The 19879-nt window shown below is 40.1% G+C and overlaps 8 protein-coding genes across 8 annotated transcripts; 3 read left to right on the top strand and 5 right to left on the bottom strand. All coding sequences in view use genetic code 12, as the record gives it.

Annotated features, from left to right (window-relative positions):
• The first annotated feature begins 396 nt into the window (after positions 1-396).
• On the top strand, positions 397-2965 carry UTP5 (Utp5p). The gene has a single exon (XM_064921000.1). It carries the CDS (start codon positions 808-810, stop codon positions 2830-2832), a length of 2025 nt encoding a protein of 674 aa, XP_064771793.1. The 5' UTR covers positions 397-807; the 3' UTR covers positions 2833-2965.
• A 1-nt stretch (position 2966) lies between these two features.
• On the bottom strand, positions 2967-4698 carry FDH3 (bifunctional alcohol dehydrogenase/S-(hydroxymethyl)glutathione dehydrogenase; the record flags this gene model as incomplete). Its single annotated transcript, XM_064918978.1, has 2 exons — positions 2967-4258; positions 4675-4698. 2 exons carry the CDS (start codon positions 4696-4698, stop codon positions 3140-3142), a joined length of 1143 nt encoding a protein of 380 aa, XP_064771794.1. The 3' UTR covers positions 2967-3139.
• A 2092-nt stretch (positions 4699-6790) lies between these two features.
• On the bottom strand, positions 6791-7813 carry AHA1 (Aha1p; the record flags this gene model as incomplete). Its single annotated transcript, XM_064918878.1, has 1 exon — positions 6791-7813. One exon carries the CDS (start codon positions 7811-7813, stop codon positions 6791-6793), a length of 1023 nt encoding a protein of 340 aa, XP_064771795.1.
• A 1523-nt stretch (positions 7814-9336) lies between these two features.
• Positions 9337-10143, bottom strand: PUP1 (proteasome core particle subunit beta 2; the record flags this gene model as incomplete). Its single annotated transcript, XM_064918879.1, has 1 exon — positions 9337-10143. The coding sequence occupies one exon, from the start codon at positions 10141-10143 to the stop codon at positions 9337-9339; it is 807 nt and encodes a 268-aa protein (XP_064771796.1).
• Positions 10144-11325: 1182 nt separating this feature from the next.
• Positions 11326-13107, bottom strand: RJT20DRAFT_146755 (uncharacterized protein; the record flags this gene model as incomplete). Its single annotated transcript, XM_064918880.1, has 6 exons — positions 11326-11594; positions 11633-11713; positions 11777-11916; positions 11970-12085; positions 12176-13009; positions 13033-13107. 6 exons carry the CDS (start codon positions 13105-13107, stop codon positions 11326-11328), a joined length of 1515 nt encoding a protein of 504 aa, XP_064771797.1.
• Positions 13108-13588: 481 nt separating this feature from the next.
• On the top strand, positions 13589-15268 carry RJT20DRAFT_131084 (uncharacterized protein). Its single transcript, XM_064917925.1, has one exon. It carries the CDS (start codon positions 13615-13617, stop codon positions 14953-14955), a length of 1341 nt encoding a protein of 446 aa, XP_064771798.1. The 5' UTR covers positions 13589-13614; the 3' UTR covers positions 14956-15268.
• A 625-nt stretch (positions 15269-15893) lies between these two features.
• On the top strand, positions 15894-17509 carry TIM54 (Tim54p). Its single transcript, XM_064917926.1, has one exon. It carries the CDS (start codon positions 16054-16056, stop codon positions 17440-17442), a length of 1389 nt encoding a protein of 462 aa, XP_064771799.1. The 5' UTR covers positions 15894-16053; the 3' UTR covers positions 17443-17509.
• Positions 17510-18225, bottom strand: DFR1 (dihydrofolate reductase). The gene has a single exon (XM_064917927.1). The coding sequence runs from the start codon at positions 18202-18204 to the stop codon at positions 17587-17589; it is 618 nt and encodes a 205-aa protein (XP_064771800.1). The 5' UTR covers positions 18205-18225; the 3' UTR covers positions 17510-17586.
• Positions 18226-19879: the final 1654 nt, after the last annotated feature.

Below are 19879 nucleotides of genomic sequence, written 5' to 3' on the forward strand. Positions count from 1 at the left end.
CCAAATATATATATATATATATTATGTATCAATATTACTTGTATACATAACATCTCCGAGCCCCAACCATCCAACAGTTCTGTCGTCAGCTCCAATGTATGTCTTCAAGCTACGAGACTGGCTGCAATATCCACATTCAACTTCAGTAGGAATCCCTCAGACTTTAACTTTATATTACCATTTATACATACTCATATACATATACATATACAAATGCATATATTTGTACATACATTCATACTCGCTCTGTACATATACATACAAATACAAATGCACATACAAATACATATACAAATACACACACATATAAATACACATGTGAATACACATATACAAACACATATAAATACACATACGAATATAAATACACATAAACACATCGACCACCACCACCACCACCACCAGAATTCCCCATACTTAACCACAGCGCTACCATACATCACCCATCTCACTAACCTTCATTGACATCCTGCACATACCCCGCTCTCAAATTTTTTAAAATCTCATCTCTCAAAACCTGCTAAGTAAAGAGATGGAGTCTTGGTGAAATATCAGGTTTAAAGTATCGTGGGAAGTTGGCAAGTCTAGTCAGTAAAGGTAAAAGTTCTACAATTCGGACTAATAACCAGTCGTGACAAAAAAATCGGATTTTTCATCATTTAACGTGCTTTTCATTGGACTATTCAATAATTTTTCAGTCCCAGAATTTTTCACTTTCGTATAACCAACAGCATCAAAACCAGTGGGAACCCCAATTTCTGAGCTTTCCACCCCATTTCCCGTATTAAAACCAGTAAATATCGCATCATGTCGTCCCTGGCTGTCATATGCTCCAAGTTTGATCCCTCCAGGACATATTTGGCCAGTGCTTTAGTGGCATTGGACACCCATCAAATCAAGGTCCAATCCATCAATGCATCGCAATCTTCGTTGAACACTTCGTTTGACTTGGACAAATCATGTAAAGTGACCAACTTGTCGTGGATCTCATATGCTGGTGAGCAGCAATTCATAGCATTAACCTTGACCAAGGGCTCTATCCTTGTGTATTCCCCTGCTACCAACGATATCGTAGCTGAACTCACTACTTCCAACAACGCTGCCATTTTGGACTTCCATTACTCCTTGCATACCCAGACTGGTTGGTCCTGTGATCTCGGTGGGTCAGTGTATGAATGGGACTTGAACACATTCAAATTGGTCCAGACTCTCAAGATAACAGATTTCATTGAAAACGCCGAATCCGTGAACAGAATATCCACCATAGCATACAAGGGTCAACCGCATTTACTTGTAGGATCACATTCAATCTACTTAGTGAACATAGCGCTGAAAGAGCTCGTTAAGACGTACCCAGGACATATACAACCTATAAACGCCATTTTACCAGTAGTCAACGACTCGGATTTGTTCTTGACCAGTGCCAAGGGCGATCGTTTCATTAACTTATATTCGGTAGAAAGGGCCACCACGAAGACTGTCTTTGTTTCACAAGCACCAGTGGTAGATGTAGCATTGGGCTTGAAGGATAACAAATCCGTCTTGGTAGTAATCGACGAGAACGGTAATGTCGAATTGTTCAACAATCCATTATCTGCTGAATCCCAGCAACCACTGCAACCATCTACTCCAGTGAGTAAGAAGAGCAAGAGAAGACAACAAGCAGGTGTTCAGTCCCGTTCTCCTCAAAGTACCATAAGATTATCTAGACCAGAAACTGAAATTAAAAGCCCACAAGATGCCAACTTGATTGTTAACTCTATCACAATAGACAATGACTCTGTGGTAGTTTCATGGTTAGAGAACTCCAACTTATCATTCTTTGAAAGTCTCCATTGGATCGACGAGACTGGGAACTTCACCTTAAACTCCGATAAAGTCATACGTAAATCCAAGCCAGACTTGAGAGTGACCAACCATTCTGCTTATGGACATGACATCGCAGCTCCTCAGCTCTATAGTGAAGGACATGCAATCATATCTGATGGAGCTAACGTCAGACATTTAGATCAAGACGATGAGGAAGATGAAGAAGAACTTGAAACTTTGGCTGACAAGTTAGAGAAGTTGACTGGAGACCAGAAGTCCCAGAAAGTTTCAGCAAAGACAACCAAGAGCAAGTTAGGAGGAGAGAAGACTGGAACATTGACCATCATTTTGGCTCAGTCTTTGAGAAATAATGATCATTCGTTATTGGAGACTGTGTTAAGTAACCGTGACCCTACAGTAATACAGAATACCATTGCCAAGTTAGATCCTTCATTAGCTGTCGTTCTCTTGGATAGACTTAGTGAAAGAATCCAGCGTCAAACCTCGAGATTTGATCAGTTGAATTATTGGTTGAAGTGGATTGTTATCATTCATGGTGCCGTCATTTCCTCTTTACCAAATCTCAGTATCAAGCTTTCAGGTTTACACTCCATTTTGATCAAAAAGGCTGACACTTTACCAAGATTGTTGGAGTTGCAAGGCAGATTGAAGATGTTGTATGAACAAAACGACTTGAAGAAAGAGATCTTGAGTGAAGAGCTTCACGATGACCCAGAAGAGGTCGATAGCGACATTGAGTACATCGAAGAAATTGACGATGCTGAAGCTTTGGGAATAATAGAAAATGGAGAAGACGTCGAGATCATGGATGGACACGATGACTACGTTGACAGTGATGAAGAAAGCGAAGTCAGTGCTGACGAAGAAGAAGAAGACGACGATGACGAAGAAGAAGATGGTGCACCAGTTAAATCTGCACTTGATTTGGAGGCAGACGAAGAGAACTATAGTGATGTTGAAATCGAAGTTAACAACGACGACAGAATGGACGAAGACGAGTAAGCCTTAGAATAGTAACTTGATAGTAGAGCATGGCCTAGACGAGGTCAACGATTTGCATAGACAAATAGACTTTTATTGATAGATAGTCTCTTAATGTATTATAGTACTTCATCGTATTGCTTGGTTTGGATTGTAAATTCTCTACAACACTTTCATAGTCTTTATAACGCCATGATTTATTGCGCCCAGCACAAAGAAAAGACTATTTAGAACACGAAGTTATGGACTATTGAAGATGTCTTTTACTTGATTAATATATACACTTTACATACTAGAGTTTGGCGTTAGTCTGTGCTGGCTGCTGGCTTTAGTAGTCAATCACAGCTCTAATACAGTCACCCTTGTGCATGTCATCGAAGGCGGTGTTAATGTTCTCCAATGGGTGTCTGTGGGTGATGAAATCATCGACCTTTAACTTACCGGCCATGTAGTCCTCGACTATGCCTGGTAATTGAGATCTACCCTTGACACCACCGAAGGCAGCACCCTTCCATACTCTACCGGTAACCAATTGGAATGGTCTAGTAGAGATTTCCTTACCAGCAGCAGCGACACCAATGATAACAGAAGTACCCCAACCCTTGTGACAAGCTTCCAAAGCGTTTCTCATGACGTCTACATTACCAGTACAGTCGAAGGTGTAGTCGCATCCACCGTCGGTCATTTCAATCAACTTGTCTACGATAGATACATCCTTTGGCAAGGTGGTTGGGTTGACGAAGTCGGTGGCACCAAACTTCTCGGCCCATTCCTTCTTCTTGTCGTTGATGTCGACCACAATGATCTTAGCAGCCTTTCTTTGGAGAGCTCCTTGGACTACAGACAAACCAACACAACCGGCACCGAAAACAGCGACGTTGTCACCTGCTTGGACATTGGCGGTGATAGTAGCAGCACCGTAACCAGTGGTGATACCGCAACCCAACAAACAGGTTCTGTCTGGCTTAGCCTCTGGGTTGACAGCGACAACAGAGATGTCAGCTACAACAGTGTACTCCGAGAAGGTGGAGCAACCCATGAAATGGAGCAAATCTTGGCCCTTGCATCTCAATCTGGAAGTTCCGTCTGGCATAACACCCTTACCTTGGGTTGCTCTGATCTTACCACACAAGTTGGTCTTTCCGGACTTACAGAACTTACACTCCTTACACTCTGGGGTGTAGAGAGCAATGACAGAGTCGCCGACCTTAACGGAAGTGACACCTTCACCGATGGACTCAACGATACCAGCACCCTCGTGTCCCAAAACGACTGGGAAAGCACCTTCTGGGTCGACACCACTCAAGGTGTAGGCGTCAGTGTGGCAGACACCGGTGTGTAAGATCTTAATACGGACTTCATGAGCTCTTGGAGGTAAAACCTCGATTTCTTCGATAGACAATGGCTTGCCTGCTTCCCAAGCAACAGCAGCTCTGCACTTGATAGTCTATATGAATGGTTAGTATGAAGTTATTTGGTAATTTCAAGGCATGGATATTGGTAATTTTCAGCTTAACTTCTTAGAATTGGCATTATCACATCTTCATTCTTCATCGATATCACCACCCGAAATCGGCTCGGCTCAAATCGACGATGACAATGACGACGATGTTCCCATTTTCACCAACGATGAAGAACATCAATTGACATTAAAAGGGAGAGTTCTAACTCGTTTTTGCAGCCAATTGTCATACTAGCACCTTTCCATAACCGCTACGGTATTTCTCGATTCGATTTTCACCCGTAACGACAAGGGTGCTAAAACTGACTTCCCCACCAATGATCCAATACTGCCCCTTAAATAGAGCCCGAATTGCATGGGTTTTCACGGTAACAAACGGCGGTTTTTCTTGTGACACGTACTTTACCAACAGTAGACTCGGACATTATTGTAGTTTTCAACGATGATTCGTTTGTAAAATGACACTTTGTAGACTTCAATGAGAAAGAAGTAGTGGTATGAAAAGTGAAAGAGAAATTAAGAAATCCCAAATTTTGACAGCCAAAAAAAAATTCCAAATTGAGAATCGTCGCTATTTTTATAGTGAGAGGTGGTGGAGAGGGAGAGGTTGAGATAATGAGGGAGATAGTGAGAGAGATAGCGAGAGGAATTAGTGAGGGAGATAGCGAGAGGAATTAGTTAGAGTGGGAAAAATAGTGAGAGTGGGAAAAATAGTGAGAGTGGGTAATCAGTGAGAGTGGGTATCGGGAATTTAGTATTAAATATTGAGCCATGGAAAAGAATATATTACTAGTTACAGTGACAGATTAGAGAAAATTTGTTAGAGAGAAAAAGGAAACTTGATGAGCAGAAAATTATCTGTAGCGAGAGAAATGGGACGGATGAGATTGGATGGTGAAGTGGTGTCATCTAGTCATCTAGTCATGGAGTGAAAGACAACAGTTGAAAAGACAAAAAACAACAATAATAAGCAAAGACAGAAATATTAATGAGAGTAAACTGGTAAATCAATAGTATATGAATAATGAGTATTGCTGTAATTCACTGTATTCTACCCGCAAGTATTTCGCCAGAACGCTTTCTGACTGAGATGCTGAGAGATGCTGACGTCGTTGTTATTACTGACACTTTTGAACGATAGCTACTTCGAATTCACACCAGTGTGAAAACTGCCTCTCTCTCTCTCTCTCTCTCTCTCTCTCTCTCTCTCTCTCTCTCAATCGCATCCAGACAGAACACTCAGTGACAACACAGCGACAAGATAGCGAGAGATTCTACCACGAAAGCCGTTGGGGCTGAAATCTCGCGGGCTGAAGTCTCACTCCGCTCATCGCTCTCACCGCTTACCGCTGCTCACTGCGCACCGCTCACTGCCAATTATGCCTCGATTAGGCAGTGATTTCCAGAATCCATTCCCAGCGGGAAATTAAACGTAAAACTTCCAGAAACAAGAAAAAACTCGCGGCTAAACGCCGGATCAAAAGATAGCGAGGGTTGCTTGCCCAAAAACAGAATAGAGATTTATTCTTTTGTTCTTTATTTAATTTATTAATTTGTCAATTTAATAATTTAGGGTGCAAAATTTTGAGTTGAGTTATTGTTGGTTTTTTATGGCTAGAGAGATGAAGAGTTTTGGAACAAGTGAAAAGATGGTGGTGAAGTTGGATATATGGCGGTGATGGATAAATTGAATATTTCTACGTTTGTCAAATTTCAGTGTTTGTATATTTAGTTATATTTCTGTGATTTGTTATATTTGTATTGTTGCATATTTGTAAATTTGTATATTTGTAATCGTCGGGGACGTTTTCGCTCGTAATAGCTGTCATCAACTCTGACCACTGGCAAAAAGAAAGAGAACTCTTCTATTAGGTTGCTGGAGGTACCATAGAGGCTGATAGAGAAAGAACAATGACAGAAACTTCATTTTTCAAATCACATCCTTTGTCTCCCCATGACTTTTCCCCACAAAATACAGCAATTATGTCTTAATTGCTATGCTCTTCCCTCTCTCTGATTCTGATTTTATTAGAGCCTGAATTACCTTGAATCCCGTTCTTTGGTGTAAGGACCCCTCTTTACATTAATGTTGCTCCTAAGGTACGCTTGCTTCTCAGTTACAAAGTTGTTGATCTATGATTTGAGCTCTGAGTAATACGTTAGAAGTCCTACTAGGTCAGCACATACTGTTCTTCTCCAAGAAACGAGCATAATGAGATCATTTATTAGATTGGATCCCAGTCATACTTCCATTTGGGCGTAATCGTCTAGTCCTTCTACATCATACAAACGGTATCTGCCCAAAAAGTCGAACCAACTGGTGAAATTTCAATTCTCCAACTACGGCCATCTAACTAATTCTATCCATACTGTAATATACCTTTCTTCGATGCCCGTATTTTACTTCCTACATTGCTAGCAATTCAGTTTTGTCATCCTCAAGGCATTTATTCGAAATGATTAGCAAATATTAAAGGGTGCAAAGTACTTTATTCTATACCTCCGTTTCCTCTTCTTCTACAACACAGCACCAAATCCAAAAGTGGTCTTGATGGATCTAATGTAGTAATCTTCAAAGTTGCCTCTTACCCTGTCTTCTTCTCCAATAGGAATACCAGTGAATTTGACTGTCATCTTGGTCTCTCCGGCTCCTTGGACCAATTGGATATCCAATTCGGCGTAGTGTCCCAGTTTCCAGTCATCGAGTCTCCACAATTCGACAATGTGTTCATTTGGAACCAATTTGATGATTTTTCCATTGACTGATCCCCCGAAAAACTTGTAGTCCGACCCTACCGATGGTGGGAACTTCTCGATTATTGGGAATGAACGAGACCAGGCTGCAATTCTCGCCTCATCAAGAAGAGTTATGTACAATTGTTCAGCAGTAGTGTTGAATGTTGGTTCCAAGTACAATGTAGTAGTATTGTATCTAGGAATTGAAGCGCCGGAAGTGGTCTTTTGTGTGGTTGGAGTAGCCGTTGAAGTAGCTGCAGCCTTTGTCTCAGACGAAACCTTGGAAGCAGCATCTTTCTTAATAGATGCTTCTTGGTTAGCCTTGGTAAATGTAGAGCTAACCTTTTCCAGAGGCAATTGGATATCAGCACTATTGGTGATGATCAAGTCTACTCCGAACTTGATTAAGATTTGACGTAATTGAGGCAATAAGTTGGCTTTTATGAATGGGGCAATGGCCTCATTGCTTGAATCCTCGTTGAAGATGCTGATTTCGAATTGTAAGTCGTCTTCGCTGGAGTCGTAAGCAAGTTCTGGGATTAAAATCGAGCCCTTGACCTCCTTTCCTTCCTCAACTTGTCCAGAAAATCCCAAGATAAGCTTTAAGTCAAATAACGAGATCACTTTACCCTTTCTTTGCGAGACTTCAACATCACCTTCGATGGACGAAACCTTGTCAATGGCCACCTTTTTAGGAGATTCGACGGCGGATAATCCGACCAAGTTGTCGTTGAAGTAGGTTTTGGTCCAGTCAATGCAATTTTTGTCGACCCAGTGCCAGTTGTTTGGGTTGTTAACTACCATTGTGAAAGATTTAAAGATCGAATATGTTGGTGATAGACAAGACTGGTAACGATAAGCGAATTTTCAGCGGTTTTCTTAGTGTTGCTGCTACGAATTCTATGAACTGCTATGAACTGATATAAACTGCAATAAACTATAATTTACAGAACAACAACAAATCAACCTACGAATATATAAATACTACGACACAACACTTGTCTTTCTTCTTCATTCACAGCAAACCTGTGGAACCGTGGAACCGAACCGACTGAAAAATCGTAAATGGAAGCGTCGTAGAAAAATCTAGAAGCTGCGGCACGGGTGTGGAACCTTCAGCATATGTCAAGGAAGAGTGTATGTGAAGGTTGTGTATGTAAGGAATGTGTAGAGTGTAGGATGTTATGTGATTTGGGTGATATGGGTGAGAGATAGCTTTAGGGTGGAGTATTGGTCACTATGATATATTGTTTACTGTAATTATCGAAAGAGATAGCTTTGGATAATAGAGATGGGAAAAGGGTTGAAAGGGGTGAAACTTCGGGTTTTGGTTGGTTTAGTGTAGAACATGATACATACCATGATATATAGTGGTGAATTATAGGTGTCGTCTAAGTCTATGATTACGTAAGTTTATGACAATGGGTGTAACAATCCTTATGACAATGTGTACTATGTGTATGGCTATGTATTTCTTGGAACAGTCCAAATTGTATGTATCATGATATATACCATGATATATGGTGAATATACTGTTATGATTATGTATGTATATAACTATTTGTGCACATGTAAATATATCTCTTCTCTGTAAACAATATGTACACTATCTACACATAGTACATATCGTATATATCATGTAGATACGTAGTGGTGGATTAGATGTCTATGTGGTTGGCTATATATCTATCCGTCTCTGTCTTCTCTATGCACAGAATACACTATTTGGATATTGTCAGTGCTGTGTGTTCATAATACAGTGTACAATGGCACGGTATGTGTTTCTGATGTTATTGATGCATGGGCCTTTTACTCTTCTTATAATGCTACCGTTCGTACTCTTGGTTAAAGGCTGGAATGGTGGTTTGGAAGGTTAATAACGGGTTGGCGAAGAGTTACTTATATCAGACAGAGTTAGAATTGCACAGGAAACGAAAAAGGTGAAAAATGGAAAAAATTGGTGTAAATTACATTTGTTTGGATGTCTTTACGGTGTATTTGCTACAGTGCACAGCGAAGCTATAGATTGTCAATTGACAATGCTTTCATCTCTATTATCTTGTATTGTTTCATTTCTTTTATCGAGAGAGTATAAGTGGACGAATAGGTGTCGCATCGAATCTCCTACTAAGTTATCTTTCGATACTCATCTTCCTACACATGCTCAAATACTTCCAACAAACCGCTTGTAAACAGCTCTCTCATCATCATTACGACAATCACATCTAGCCAAATATATCATTAGCCTCCTAAATGACTTCCAACTCTTCACTTAAATCGTCTTAAACTAATATTTATTCATGGTGCTATATCATTTTCTCTGAAACCTATGCATCTACCTCCATGGCATCTCCTCCAAAAGTAATCACAGTCTCTTCAACATCTAAAATCTCCCTCACGCTCTCTCTCAACACAGCTGTCGTTCCTCTGGCAAACTTATACGATCTTGCCTTCTCTGATCTTACGTTGGGTGTCAAGTAGTTTCTGTGCAATTCGGCGTCCTTGCCAACTTCCATGACACACAAGTCCACATTGGATCCGGAACCCAAATCGTTCCAGATACCCAGTTCAATGGCATCAGCACACAATTTCATGGCTTCTTCCTTGGTCATATCCTCCTTGAAATGGGTTTCCAAAACAGCCATGGCGGCTAAAGAACCCGATCCAAGCGATTGGTATTTACCGATATCGGTAGAACCGTGTGCTTGGACTGATAAGAGATGTGCCCCCGTAGGATCCACACCAGCAACAATCAAGTATGCTCCCAAGTGACCCTGGTATTTGAACAAGTGCTGTTTCAACATCGTCAATGCTGTGATTACTCTAGGTTGTCTGTCCTGGGACAATGCGTGCAACTCCAAGTTGGAGGCAATCAATTGGGTCACCATCTCAGTGTCGGCGGCGGTACCAGCACCAGCACACCAGATCTTAGGGGCCAATCTGTGCAATTTTTCACAGTTTTTGTCGGCCACGATGGGTCCTGCTGTAGCTCTTGTATCGGCGGCAATGACTACACCGCCTTTGAACTTGCAACCGACGATAGTGGTACCAGTGGAAGTTGCTTTTGGGGTACCGTAACCCTTGGTGGTGAGATAGGCATTTCTTTGGTAATTGTCGAAACTTAAGCCTGGCATGATGTGATGTGAATGTAGGTGTGGTTTATGGTGTTTCTATGAGTTATTTTGGATGTATTTAGACCGATTTCCAGCTACTTTCACTGGGAGTTGGTTGTTTCTTGTAGTGTTTGTAAACGGGTACAGAAAACGTCAATTGGGGCGATTTTTCTGGATTTCTTTGGGCGAAAAAGGCGTCAAAGTGGTCAATCCGAAGTTCTGATGTGATATAGCTTTGATTCCACTGAAAAAAACACAAACTTAACTATGATTGTATGCTTCTTGTGGAAAAGATCAAGACAGTCAAAGTCAATTCAGCGGCTAAAATAAAATGCGTTTTGTAAATTCGCCGCCCTCCTCTTTTTTCGCTGCTTAACAAAGGAAAGGAAAATAGTGTACAAGAAAAGAGTGTACTGTAAGAAACGAGTGAGAACAAAAGCAGTTAACAGTGCGAGGAGAGCTTAACTATGGAGAGAACAAAGGTGAGAGAAGAGAGTGTTTTCTATATTTGTGTATATGGTAGCAGTTATTTATGAGTGAGCGAGTGCCATTATTTGCCTCCGAGATAATTATGGTAATCGCACGTCCTTCTGTGGTCGTATGGAGAATGGAAGTAGAGAAAGTTGAATGAGTGTGGTAGATTGATAAGTGTGTTAACTATGAGCATAGTTATGTGTCGAGAGTTATGTCGCAAATAAATATATGTATTAACATATATATATCATATGTTTATCTGGTCTAGAATAGAATGCGACAATAAATACAAGCACCAAGACAGACAGAAAGTAAATGCATGATAATTATGGTACTCGCAAGTCCTACTTTGTCTGCCTGTGTGAATTAGAAGCTATATGATGCTTGCCAAATGGCTGCAAAATGGAAGACTAATGGAGAAAAGCGTGAAAATCGATATAATGATACATTTTACCTCAGCTAGACTCTCAACCTGATACAAGGAAAGCTACGGTCGTGCCTAGAAAATAGTCAAACGTCAACTTCGTTAGTTGTGCAAAAGGTTTCCTTCTTCAATAGTTTCTTATATTCTTTCACAAAACTTCTTCGAAAACCAACTAAACTAACTCTTCCACCTCCACTGAAACCTAAATATTCATCACTAAGTGGACCTTTACTGAGAATCCCAAACGGTCTCAATAACCATTCCTATACTCCATTAATCTTACTTCGATTTATTGCTCTCTTTTCTCACGGCAACGGATAGCTAACTTCGTTCATTGAATCACTAATATCCCATAGATAATCGAGCGTCTTAAAGTCTTCTTCCTTCTTTCTCTTTGAGTTTGTAATTTCAGATAACCCAAAGTCAATTAAAGAAACATTACCTGTGCGAGAAACGTGAATGTTGCCATATCTCAAGTCGTTATGTGAAATACCGATCAGATGAAGCTCTTGCAATCTCTGCTTAATAACTCTATGCACTTCTTCAAAGTCCCAATCCAGCGCTGGAATCGCTTCTCCAAGACTTTCAAATATATGAATCGGTCTGGATGACCGTACCAATAACCAGAAGCTAAGAGCTTTGTGAAATTCGATGCGTATTTGGAATTTGCAATTCTTGTGTTAATTTCAAACTCTGTAACGAACTTATTGTAGTACTTTCTTTTATCAGGAGGGCAGTAACCCATCTTGAACTAACTGTCGCCTCTTAAAAAGTCCTCGTCATGGTAGTATACCTTGGCAAACACTGTAGGAGGAAGGTTCAAATCAGGAAAACGCTTGTGTGCGTTGTTAATTATTCTACAGTAAGTGCCACCTGTTAGTATTTCAGTTTCAGTGCTAACTGTATCCGTGAATGTTCCTCTCCTGCAATGGTGTCTAATTTCGATGACGTTCTTTCATTGCAAATTCTTGTTGTATCACTTAAAATTCCCTTTCCTAAACGAGGAAGTACATTTACAAGTGGGTCTGATGGGCACTCTATGTCCATTGCTGCGTTGTACCCATTCTGCTATCCTCAATTTTGTCTCGCTTGCCACAACATCACTATTATAAAAAAAACCTGCAATGGCCCCACTTAGGTGATTCCATCTGCCACTGTTTCTGGGTCGTCTATGACAAAGTATTCTATTTTCGTTTCGTCTTCAGTATCCACGTCGAATGTAAAAAATCCTGAAAAAGTTTGATAGCCTGAAATAAAAATCCTATTGGTGCCACATAGAAGAGCCTCGTATATATATTTTCTTAGGATCAATGTAAATAGGATTCCTTGGTCCCAATCCCCATCTTTGAATAATGTAGTACTTGTATTTCCGTTCTTTTCCAAGTCTTTAAACTTTTCTATAGCATTTAACATTTTCTCAAATCCCTCCTTCAACTCGTACTTTGGTTCCATATAACTGCCAATTCCACAACAGAATTCCTGTGCTGCTTCAAATTTGGGCCATCTCAAATGAGTGATATCTGGCTTAATAATTCCATCTTCGGTAGATTTCCGTGGCCGTCTAATTTTTATGTCACCAAATAGCCTTGCTACCCTACCTGTTGATCGATACAATTTGCCAATGGGATAAATAACAGTTGACTTAAAACATTCGTCTATTGTAGAAGCCATGTGCGAAGGATGACTACACTCATATCTGTCAATATTCATTGGCCTTTGGGGATACTCAGCTACTTGAATAACTGCAAATAGTGGACGAAGATACATTTCTTTAAACTTTTCGCTGGTTGTTTCCTGAAATGTAGCTCTAATCAATTTATTGGTGCCATAGGCCAAATGCCTCCATGACGGTGCAACGTCTAGAGCAAATGAATCACTGCCGTCAAAAATAAAGTTATTATTCTGCGGTGCTTCAGGGACTTTGTTTGTCTTTATTCTTAATAAATGGGAATCTAAAACAAATCTGGTAGCTATCTTGGGGTCGTCAATCTTTACCTTCCACAGAGTGCCACTTTCTTTAAGATATCCTCTGCCTCGCTTTGAATGCTTTGCAGGCTATCTAGCCCTGAAAAATACATTCGTGTCATTCGGGGTTGATTTGAAAAAAAACACAGAAAAGAACAAAAACAATGGCTTCAATTTTTCTTTATTAATCCTATTTCTCATACTTTTATACTCTCCCCTTCACATCATGCTTATCATACATAACACCACGCTTATCGTAGTTAACATCATGTAATCATAATTAATATATTGCAACATGCTGCGAAAAGATACTTGGTACTGCGAAAAGTATCAGATACTTCACTTCCCACTGCGTTTTTTCGCAGCATTAAGCTGCGATATCACCGCTAAATGCCATGTAGTAATTCTATTTCTCTCCCCATAAAAGATTTGTTTGTCGCAAAGAACACTACAAACATGGCACGCGACAAAAGATCTCTTGAATTCCGAGACTTTTCTTCCCATTTTTCGTTCCCTCGAATCTTCCTGCACTCCTCTCTGCCACCCTTCTAAACAGCACTAAAATAATGTTTGCTTTTACAGCTTGTTACTAAGCACTCTTCATATTTAGCAACCACCGAATTGCTGCAATGGATGATATACCTGACTTGGTCGAGGACCTAGGAACGGATTCCGTACCGGAGTTGGTAGGAGAAGAAAAGATAACTTCTCCATCTCCGGTAGGCTTGGAATCACGAACTGAACTGAACTCTATTCGTGCTACCGATGACTTGGGCTCTTTCTCTAAAAGTAGTCTTGGGCCGGCCTCTGTACCACTCAATGATAACGACAACGACGCTGAAAAGACCAAGAAAATCCCTATTACCATTATAACGGGCTACTTGGGATCGGGCAAATCAACATTGCTAGAAAAAATCGGAAAAAGATCGAATAAACGTCTCGCCATCATCTTAAATGAGTTTGGTGATTCCTCTGTAATTGAAAAGTCCATCACCATCAAAGACGCCGAGAAGAACGAGTCCATTCAGGAATGGCTAGATCTTGGAAATGGATGCTTGTGTTGCACAGTCAAAGATAACGGAGTGGCAGCTATAGAACAATTGGTGGAAAACTCAAAAGACCACATAGACTACATTTTATTGGAAACAACCGGAATTGCGGATCCTGCTCCCATCGCTAAGATGTTCTGGATAGACCAGGGATTGTCTTCAAACATATATATAGACGGAGTGATCACTGTGGTTGATTCTGAGCACATTCTAACATGTTTGGATGATGTTGGAGGTCATTGGCATAGGGAACATAATCACTTGATAACCTCTCAGGCCACGAATAAGGAGGATCTCACAGAGGAAGAAATTGCCCAGGAGGAAGCCAAATTAAAGGAGGGAATCACAACTGCCCACTTACAAATAGCATTAGCCGATACCATTTTGGTGAATAAAGTAGATCGCTTGGAAGGTTCAGAGGAGAAATTAGATGAGATCACAAAAAGGATAAGAGATATCAACCTTAGTTCTCCTATTCATCCAACTAGTTTTGGTGATATAGATCTCGATAAGATTCTCGACCTTCATTCTTTTGAGGCCAACGTGGAGAAGTTACAGAAGGCAATCAATTTCCAAGGTGGATCTTCGTTTCATGACAGTAGAATCAAGACGATTACGATCAGTTTTGATTTCTTTACCAGTGAAGAGCAGTTCCAACAAATTGAAGCATTCCTCCAATATGTCCTTTGGGAATCGACGGTAAACTCCAAGACTGTGGAAATCCATAGAATGAAGGGATTATTGGTGAAGAAGAATGAAAAAGAAGTAGATGTTAGGGTAGTTCAAGGAGTCAGAGATACATATGATATCATAGAGGGCGGTGTTTTGATAGACGGGGTTACGGAAAACAAATTGGTATTCATAGGTAAGAATTTGTCTCATGATGATCTCATGATTGAATTGAAGAGGTTCTTGAAGTAATATTGTGGTGGTGAAATACCAAGACCGGTACGACAGGTATGGGAGAAAATTTGTAGATCTACATATATATATAGACTGGGTAGAAGTCCGTTTTCTATAGCAAAGGCAAAGTAAATACATACCAAGAGAGAACTTGCGGAAGGCTTTAATATCAACATCAAGACGAAGTCAACTGGCGTACGGAGTTCATCTGAGTCACACAGTCGTCTCTTTAAATATCATTTATATTCCACCGTTCCACCAGTTCTAGTAGCAAAAGTAGCAAGAAGGTAAATGCAAATACTCAATTTCGCAGCCATTGAGGAATTGCTGCAAACACAATATATGATGCCGTACACCATATAGCATACATGTGTTAAATAGATCCATGAACAGTTGCAAACGCATTTCGCTACCATTATCTATGGTTACTATCGCATAAACGGCAAAAACTAATCAATGTTTTACTATATTTCAGCCCTTGGATAGTAATCATATAGAACCAGTAACACACTTCCGCACATTACTACTACTACTAATTACTTCTACTAACCACCTACCAATACTTTAACTTCACCACATTTACTACTTTTACCAGAAATTTTCAGATAACCACTCTTCTAACACCTCTCCTATCTGTCTAGTATAAACAACCACCAACTTGATTTCACCACATTCATTACTTCTCACCATACAGTATTTTCATTTATTATTCAAACTAGGGGCCAGTAATGATCCATATTAAACCCCAATAAAGTCCACACTAACCTTCACGAGCAGCATGGTGTAGATTTGAATAATTTCATGTGATTAGTATGAACTAATTGGAGCAGAAAGTTTGAATTTAATTGAAACTACTGTAACTAATTCTATCCCATCTTACCCAGCTTATCACTATCCCTCCATTATATACAGCGCTACCATATGATATACCATAGTATTTGTCCCTCCTGCACACACTACACTCCATTTTTCACTAAAGTCACGTGCGTTTCTCATCGACGTTTCCGAGAGCCTCCAAAGACATGATTTCTGAAATATTTCAACTGCAAATGGTACCGTTACATTGGTATAAAAGTTAGCATTGAAGTGTTGGATTTGCTCTGAAAACGATACCGCATGTCAGGAACAGAACCCAAGAAGGAGCCTACGGCCGAAAAACCGGCTTCTGCAGGGGCTAAAACGGCCGAGGCCGCTAAGAAGAAGGGTTTTACCAACCCTGCTCTTAGAATGATGGGTATCCCCAGATTAAAGTTACCCTCGAGAAACTGGATGATTTTCTGGTCAGTTCTTGCGGGAATCGGTGGTGGCATTGCATACGATAAGTACCAACAGTCTCAGATCAGAAAAAAGTGGATGGCCGAGGTCCATTCCTTGAGTGAAAGAGTCTATCCAGTGGATAGAGTTCCTCGTAAATTGACCATTTTTATTGCTCCTCCTCCGGATGATTTCCTCGAGGAGTCGTTGAAAATCTTCAGAAAGTTCGTCAAGCCAGTGTTGAATGCTGCGTCTCTTGATTACGAAGTTTTCAGCGAGTCTAGACAGGGAGATATCAGATCTACAGTGGCCCAAAAGATCAGACAATTGAGATTGGACAAGTTGGCTGAAGGTAAGAAGTCTGACGAGTCCGAATCGGAAACCACAGATGAAAATAACAAGAAGTCATGGACTTCTATAGCTTCTGGTGCCACAAGTGTTTTTAAAGGAACTCAACGTAACGAAGCAGAGAGTGAAGATGGACCTCTTGTCAAGAGGCTGGATTTATACAAACCAGCAGATGTATTGGGATTATACCACCTTGTAAACCCAGTGGAAGTGAAATCGGAAGATGAATTGAATCCTGCAGAAGCTGGCGGTGTGATATGTATTGGAAGAGGAGCATATAAGGAATATCTTGCAGGTGTTCATGAAGGTTTATTGGGACCTTTGGAAAAGCCTCAGGAAGTCATTGATGAAGAAGAGAGAGTAAAAGCTGAAAAGCAAAAAGAAAAAGAGGAAAAGATTGCCGAAGGTAAGTCTGTCGATGATGATGAAGAGGAGGAATCCAAGTTAGCTCCTGTCGTCAAGCCATTCATTCAGCCATCAGCATATTCTGCTGCAGAATTGGCACCAGAGTTGAACTTTGGAAGTGTCATTACAAATGAAAAGAACGTTCCAGTTCTTTTTGAACAACCTGTCTACGTCTACCCTATCCCTAAGTTGACAGGATTCCTCAAGATCCCTGAGAAGATTTACAGATATTTCACCAAAAGAAGATTGGCGGACGAATACGGCCGTAGAACCACTTCGATAGTGTATAACTTGTCTCGTCCATTCCAATTTAAGGACACTTTATTGGCCAAAGAGGAAGAATTGAACTGGCCAAAGAAGTGGGTGGAGAAAGGTAAGACTAAGAATGCTGAATGGATCCAAGAATTGGAAGTGGACGAAAGAATCACAGAAAGAATGAGAGTATATGACCCAGAATTGTTGAAGAAGCACGGAGAAAACGGTAATGAAAGTCAATAGGAGGGTTTTAATTTATTGAAAAGAGCATATAATTGTACATAGCTTTGTAAATAATACAATTTCTAATTCATTAGAGAAATGTGAAATTATATATTAAACTTTTGGACATAAATTCATTGATATACGTGGTGGAAACAAATTAGCTTACTTCTTGTTCCACAATGTAAAGTTATACTTGAAGTCTCCCTCGACGACATCATCTTCAATAGTAATATTGTCACCAACGAACTTCTGCAACTCCAGCTTTGACAGTCTTGTCCATTGGGAGTCCCCAGTGTACAATGGGAACTTCAAGAATGTATCTACAGGGATCTCTTTATCTTTATTTGTGTTTTGAATCTCCGTAAGTAACAAGTGAGACACGTTCTTATCATTAATCAACTCATTATAGATTTCAGCACCTCCAATTATGAACACTCTTTCTACTTTGCTACTGTACAATTCCTTTAATTGCTTTAAAGAGCTTGCAATAGAGTTTGCATGGATAACATTGTCTTCCGTCACTTCATTTTCAAATGACCGAGAAAGTACCACATTTACCCTGTCAGGAAGAGGTCTGAACTTTGGCGGTATCGAGTCCCAAGTTTTACGGCCCATAACCACAGCATTGATCTTGGTTGAATCTGAGGTATTGGACGTGACGTCTTTGAAGTAACGGATTTCTTTACGTAAACGCCAAGGCATTTTGCCCTGGTAACCGATTGCCAATTCCGGTTTCAATGCAGCGACAATAATAGCAATCGTAGGTTTGAATTCAGTCATCTTTTACCTGTAATACTGGGTAATTCACTAGAAAGAAGAAGTTAAAAAAAAAAATAGAAGACAAGACTTCCTTATGTTAGTACGGAAAATGAGAGGTGAGAGTTGAACTTAGGAGAGGTCTGATGCAGGTTTTTGGCTGCAGATTGTGCATGCAGGAGGATGTGGTGTGGTGTTTGGTGGATTGGTAGCGCTGTCCGGTTTGTGGGGCGGGAATTTTATTTAGGTAGTGTTCTTGTTGTGTGTGGAATGTAGAAGATGTATAAGCAGATGCTTGATGGTGATGGTTTTCAGAGAGAGAGATATATAAGATTAGAAAACGGGTGTTTGGGGTTGTGTGGGGATACAAATTATAATATAAAATATTGGGCGGTTGGTTCTGATGACAATTTTTTATAGCTTCTTGATTTGGTATTTCATTAGGCTACTCGTTTGTGCTATATAATATATAGCGTAGGCTGTACATAGTCCGAGTTCGCTGATGGTTAATACCGATTGTTTTCTAAAGCCATGACATAGTACAAAGAAGCTATTTATCCTTGTATAATTCTCCAAAAGACTGTAAATACCCTTCTAACAACTGATACTGATCCTCGCCGGCTCATTGCTTATGTCATCTCTTAACATTATCCATCTTTTACATTATCTTCCTATCTTTACATTATCCATCTATTTTTACATTTTGAAATCCCTTTACAATATCCATTCCATTGTCCATCTCTTTAAATTATCCATTGCATTATCCATTGCATTACCCATCTACTTATACTTCATGAATAAACACCCATTCAACCACCCATTGGTAAACCCATTTCTCAAAATGATTGCGAAATCTCAAGAATTATCAAAACTTTTCTCTCCTCGTTTTCCTCCCCCACAAATCGACACAAGCCCCAATAGTATTTCACATATAAAAACCATATATATATTCAAGTCCATACACACTGTATACCAATTGTAACCATTTCTGACGTCTCAATCACTCCCTTGACCCACTTCCCACTCAACACCCTACACTCACCCTCTAACTCTCATCTTTGCACCATTCCCTCTGCGGCTGACTCCATTCGTCTCCCCACTACACACTCTTAGATCTGTTAACGGCGGTAACTAAAGCAACTAATCATACGCGAAAACACGAATTTGGAAATTGAGTATAGCGTGCATAGAGAAAAGGTAAATAAACATATAACTGCAAAATCGGCTTCAATAACATAGTGTGGGAGAGAGTCCCAAGAGTCCCGTATGGCCGTTCAAGTGGGCTAATTTGCTTGTCTTGGTTTGAACATCCATATGTGATAACTACAGAAGGGTGGTCAACTACAAGTTCACTCAGGTATAATCACTATACTAAAAATACACACGGACGAGTTATTCACTAATACATATAAAGTAGAAAGTACATATATAAACACGTCGGAGAGGAGGCAGTAGGCACAAAAATGCAATAATTAGTTATACCTAATAGTAGTAAAACAGCAGTCATAATTATAACAGTAAACAATAATAAAATTCAATGGAGGACGCATCGACTTTCTAGGAAACATACCCAAGCAAGGGGCATTAACAACAATGATCCAAGTAGGTGGCTCCCATCTTGGCCAGATACTTCTCTCAAGTGTAACGATCGGAAGAAGAAAAGATAAAAAAGTAGAAGTTTTGAACTAATTTTTATGCC

The sequence above is a fragment of the Scheffersomyces xylosifermentans genome, assembly GCF_036884685.1.
Source record: "Scheffersomyces xylosifermentans strain CBS 12540 chromosome Unknown RJT20scaffold_8, whole genome shotgun sequence".
Taxonomy (NCBI): domain Eukaryota; kingdom Fungi; phylum Ascomycota; class Pichiomycetes; order Serinales; family Debaryomycetaceae; genus Scheffersomyces; species Scheffersomyces xylosifermentans.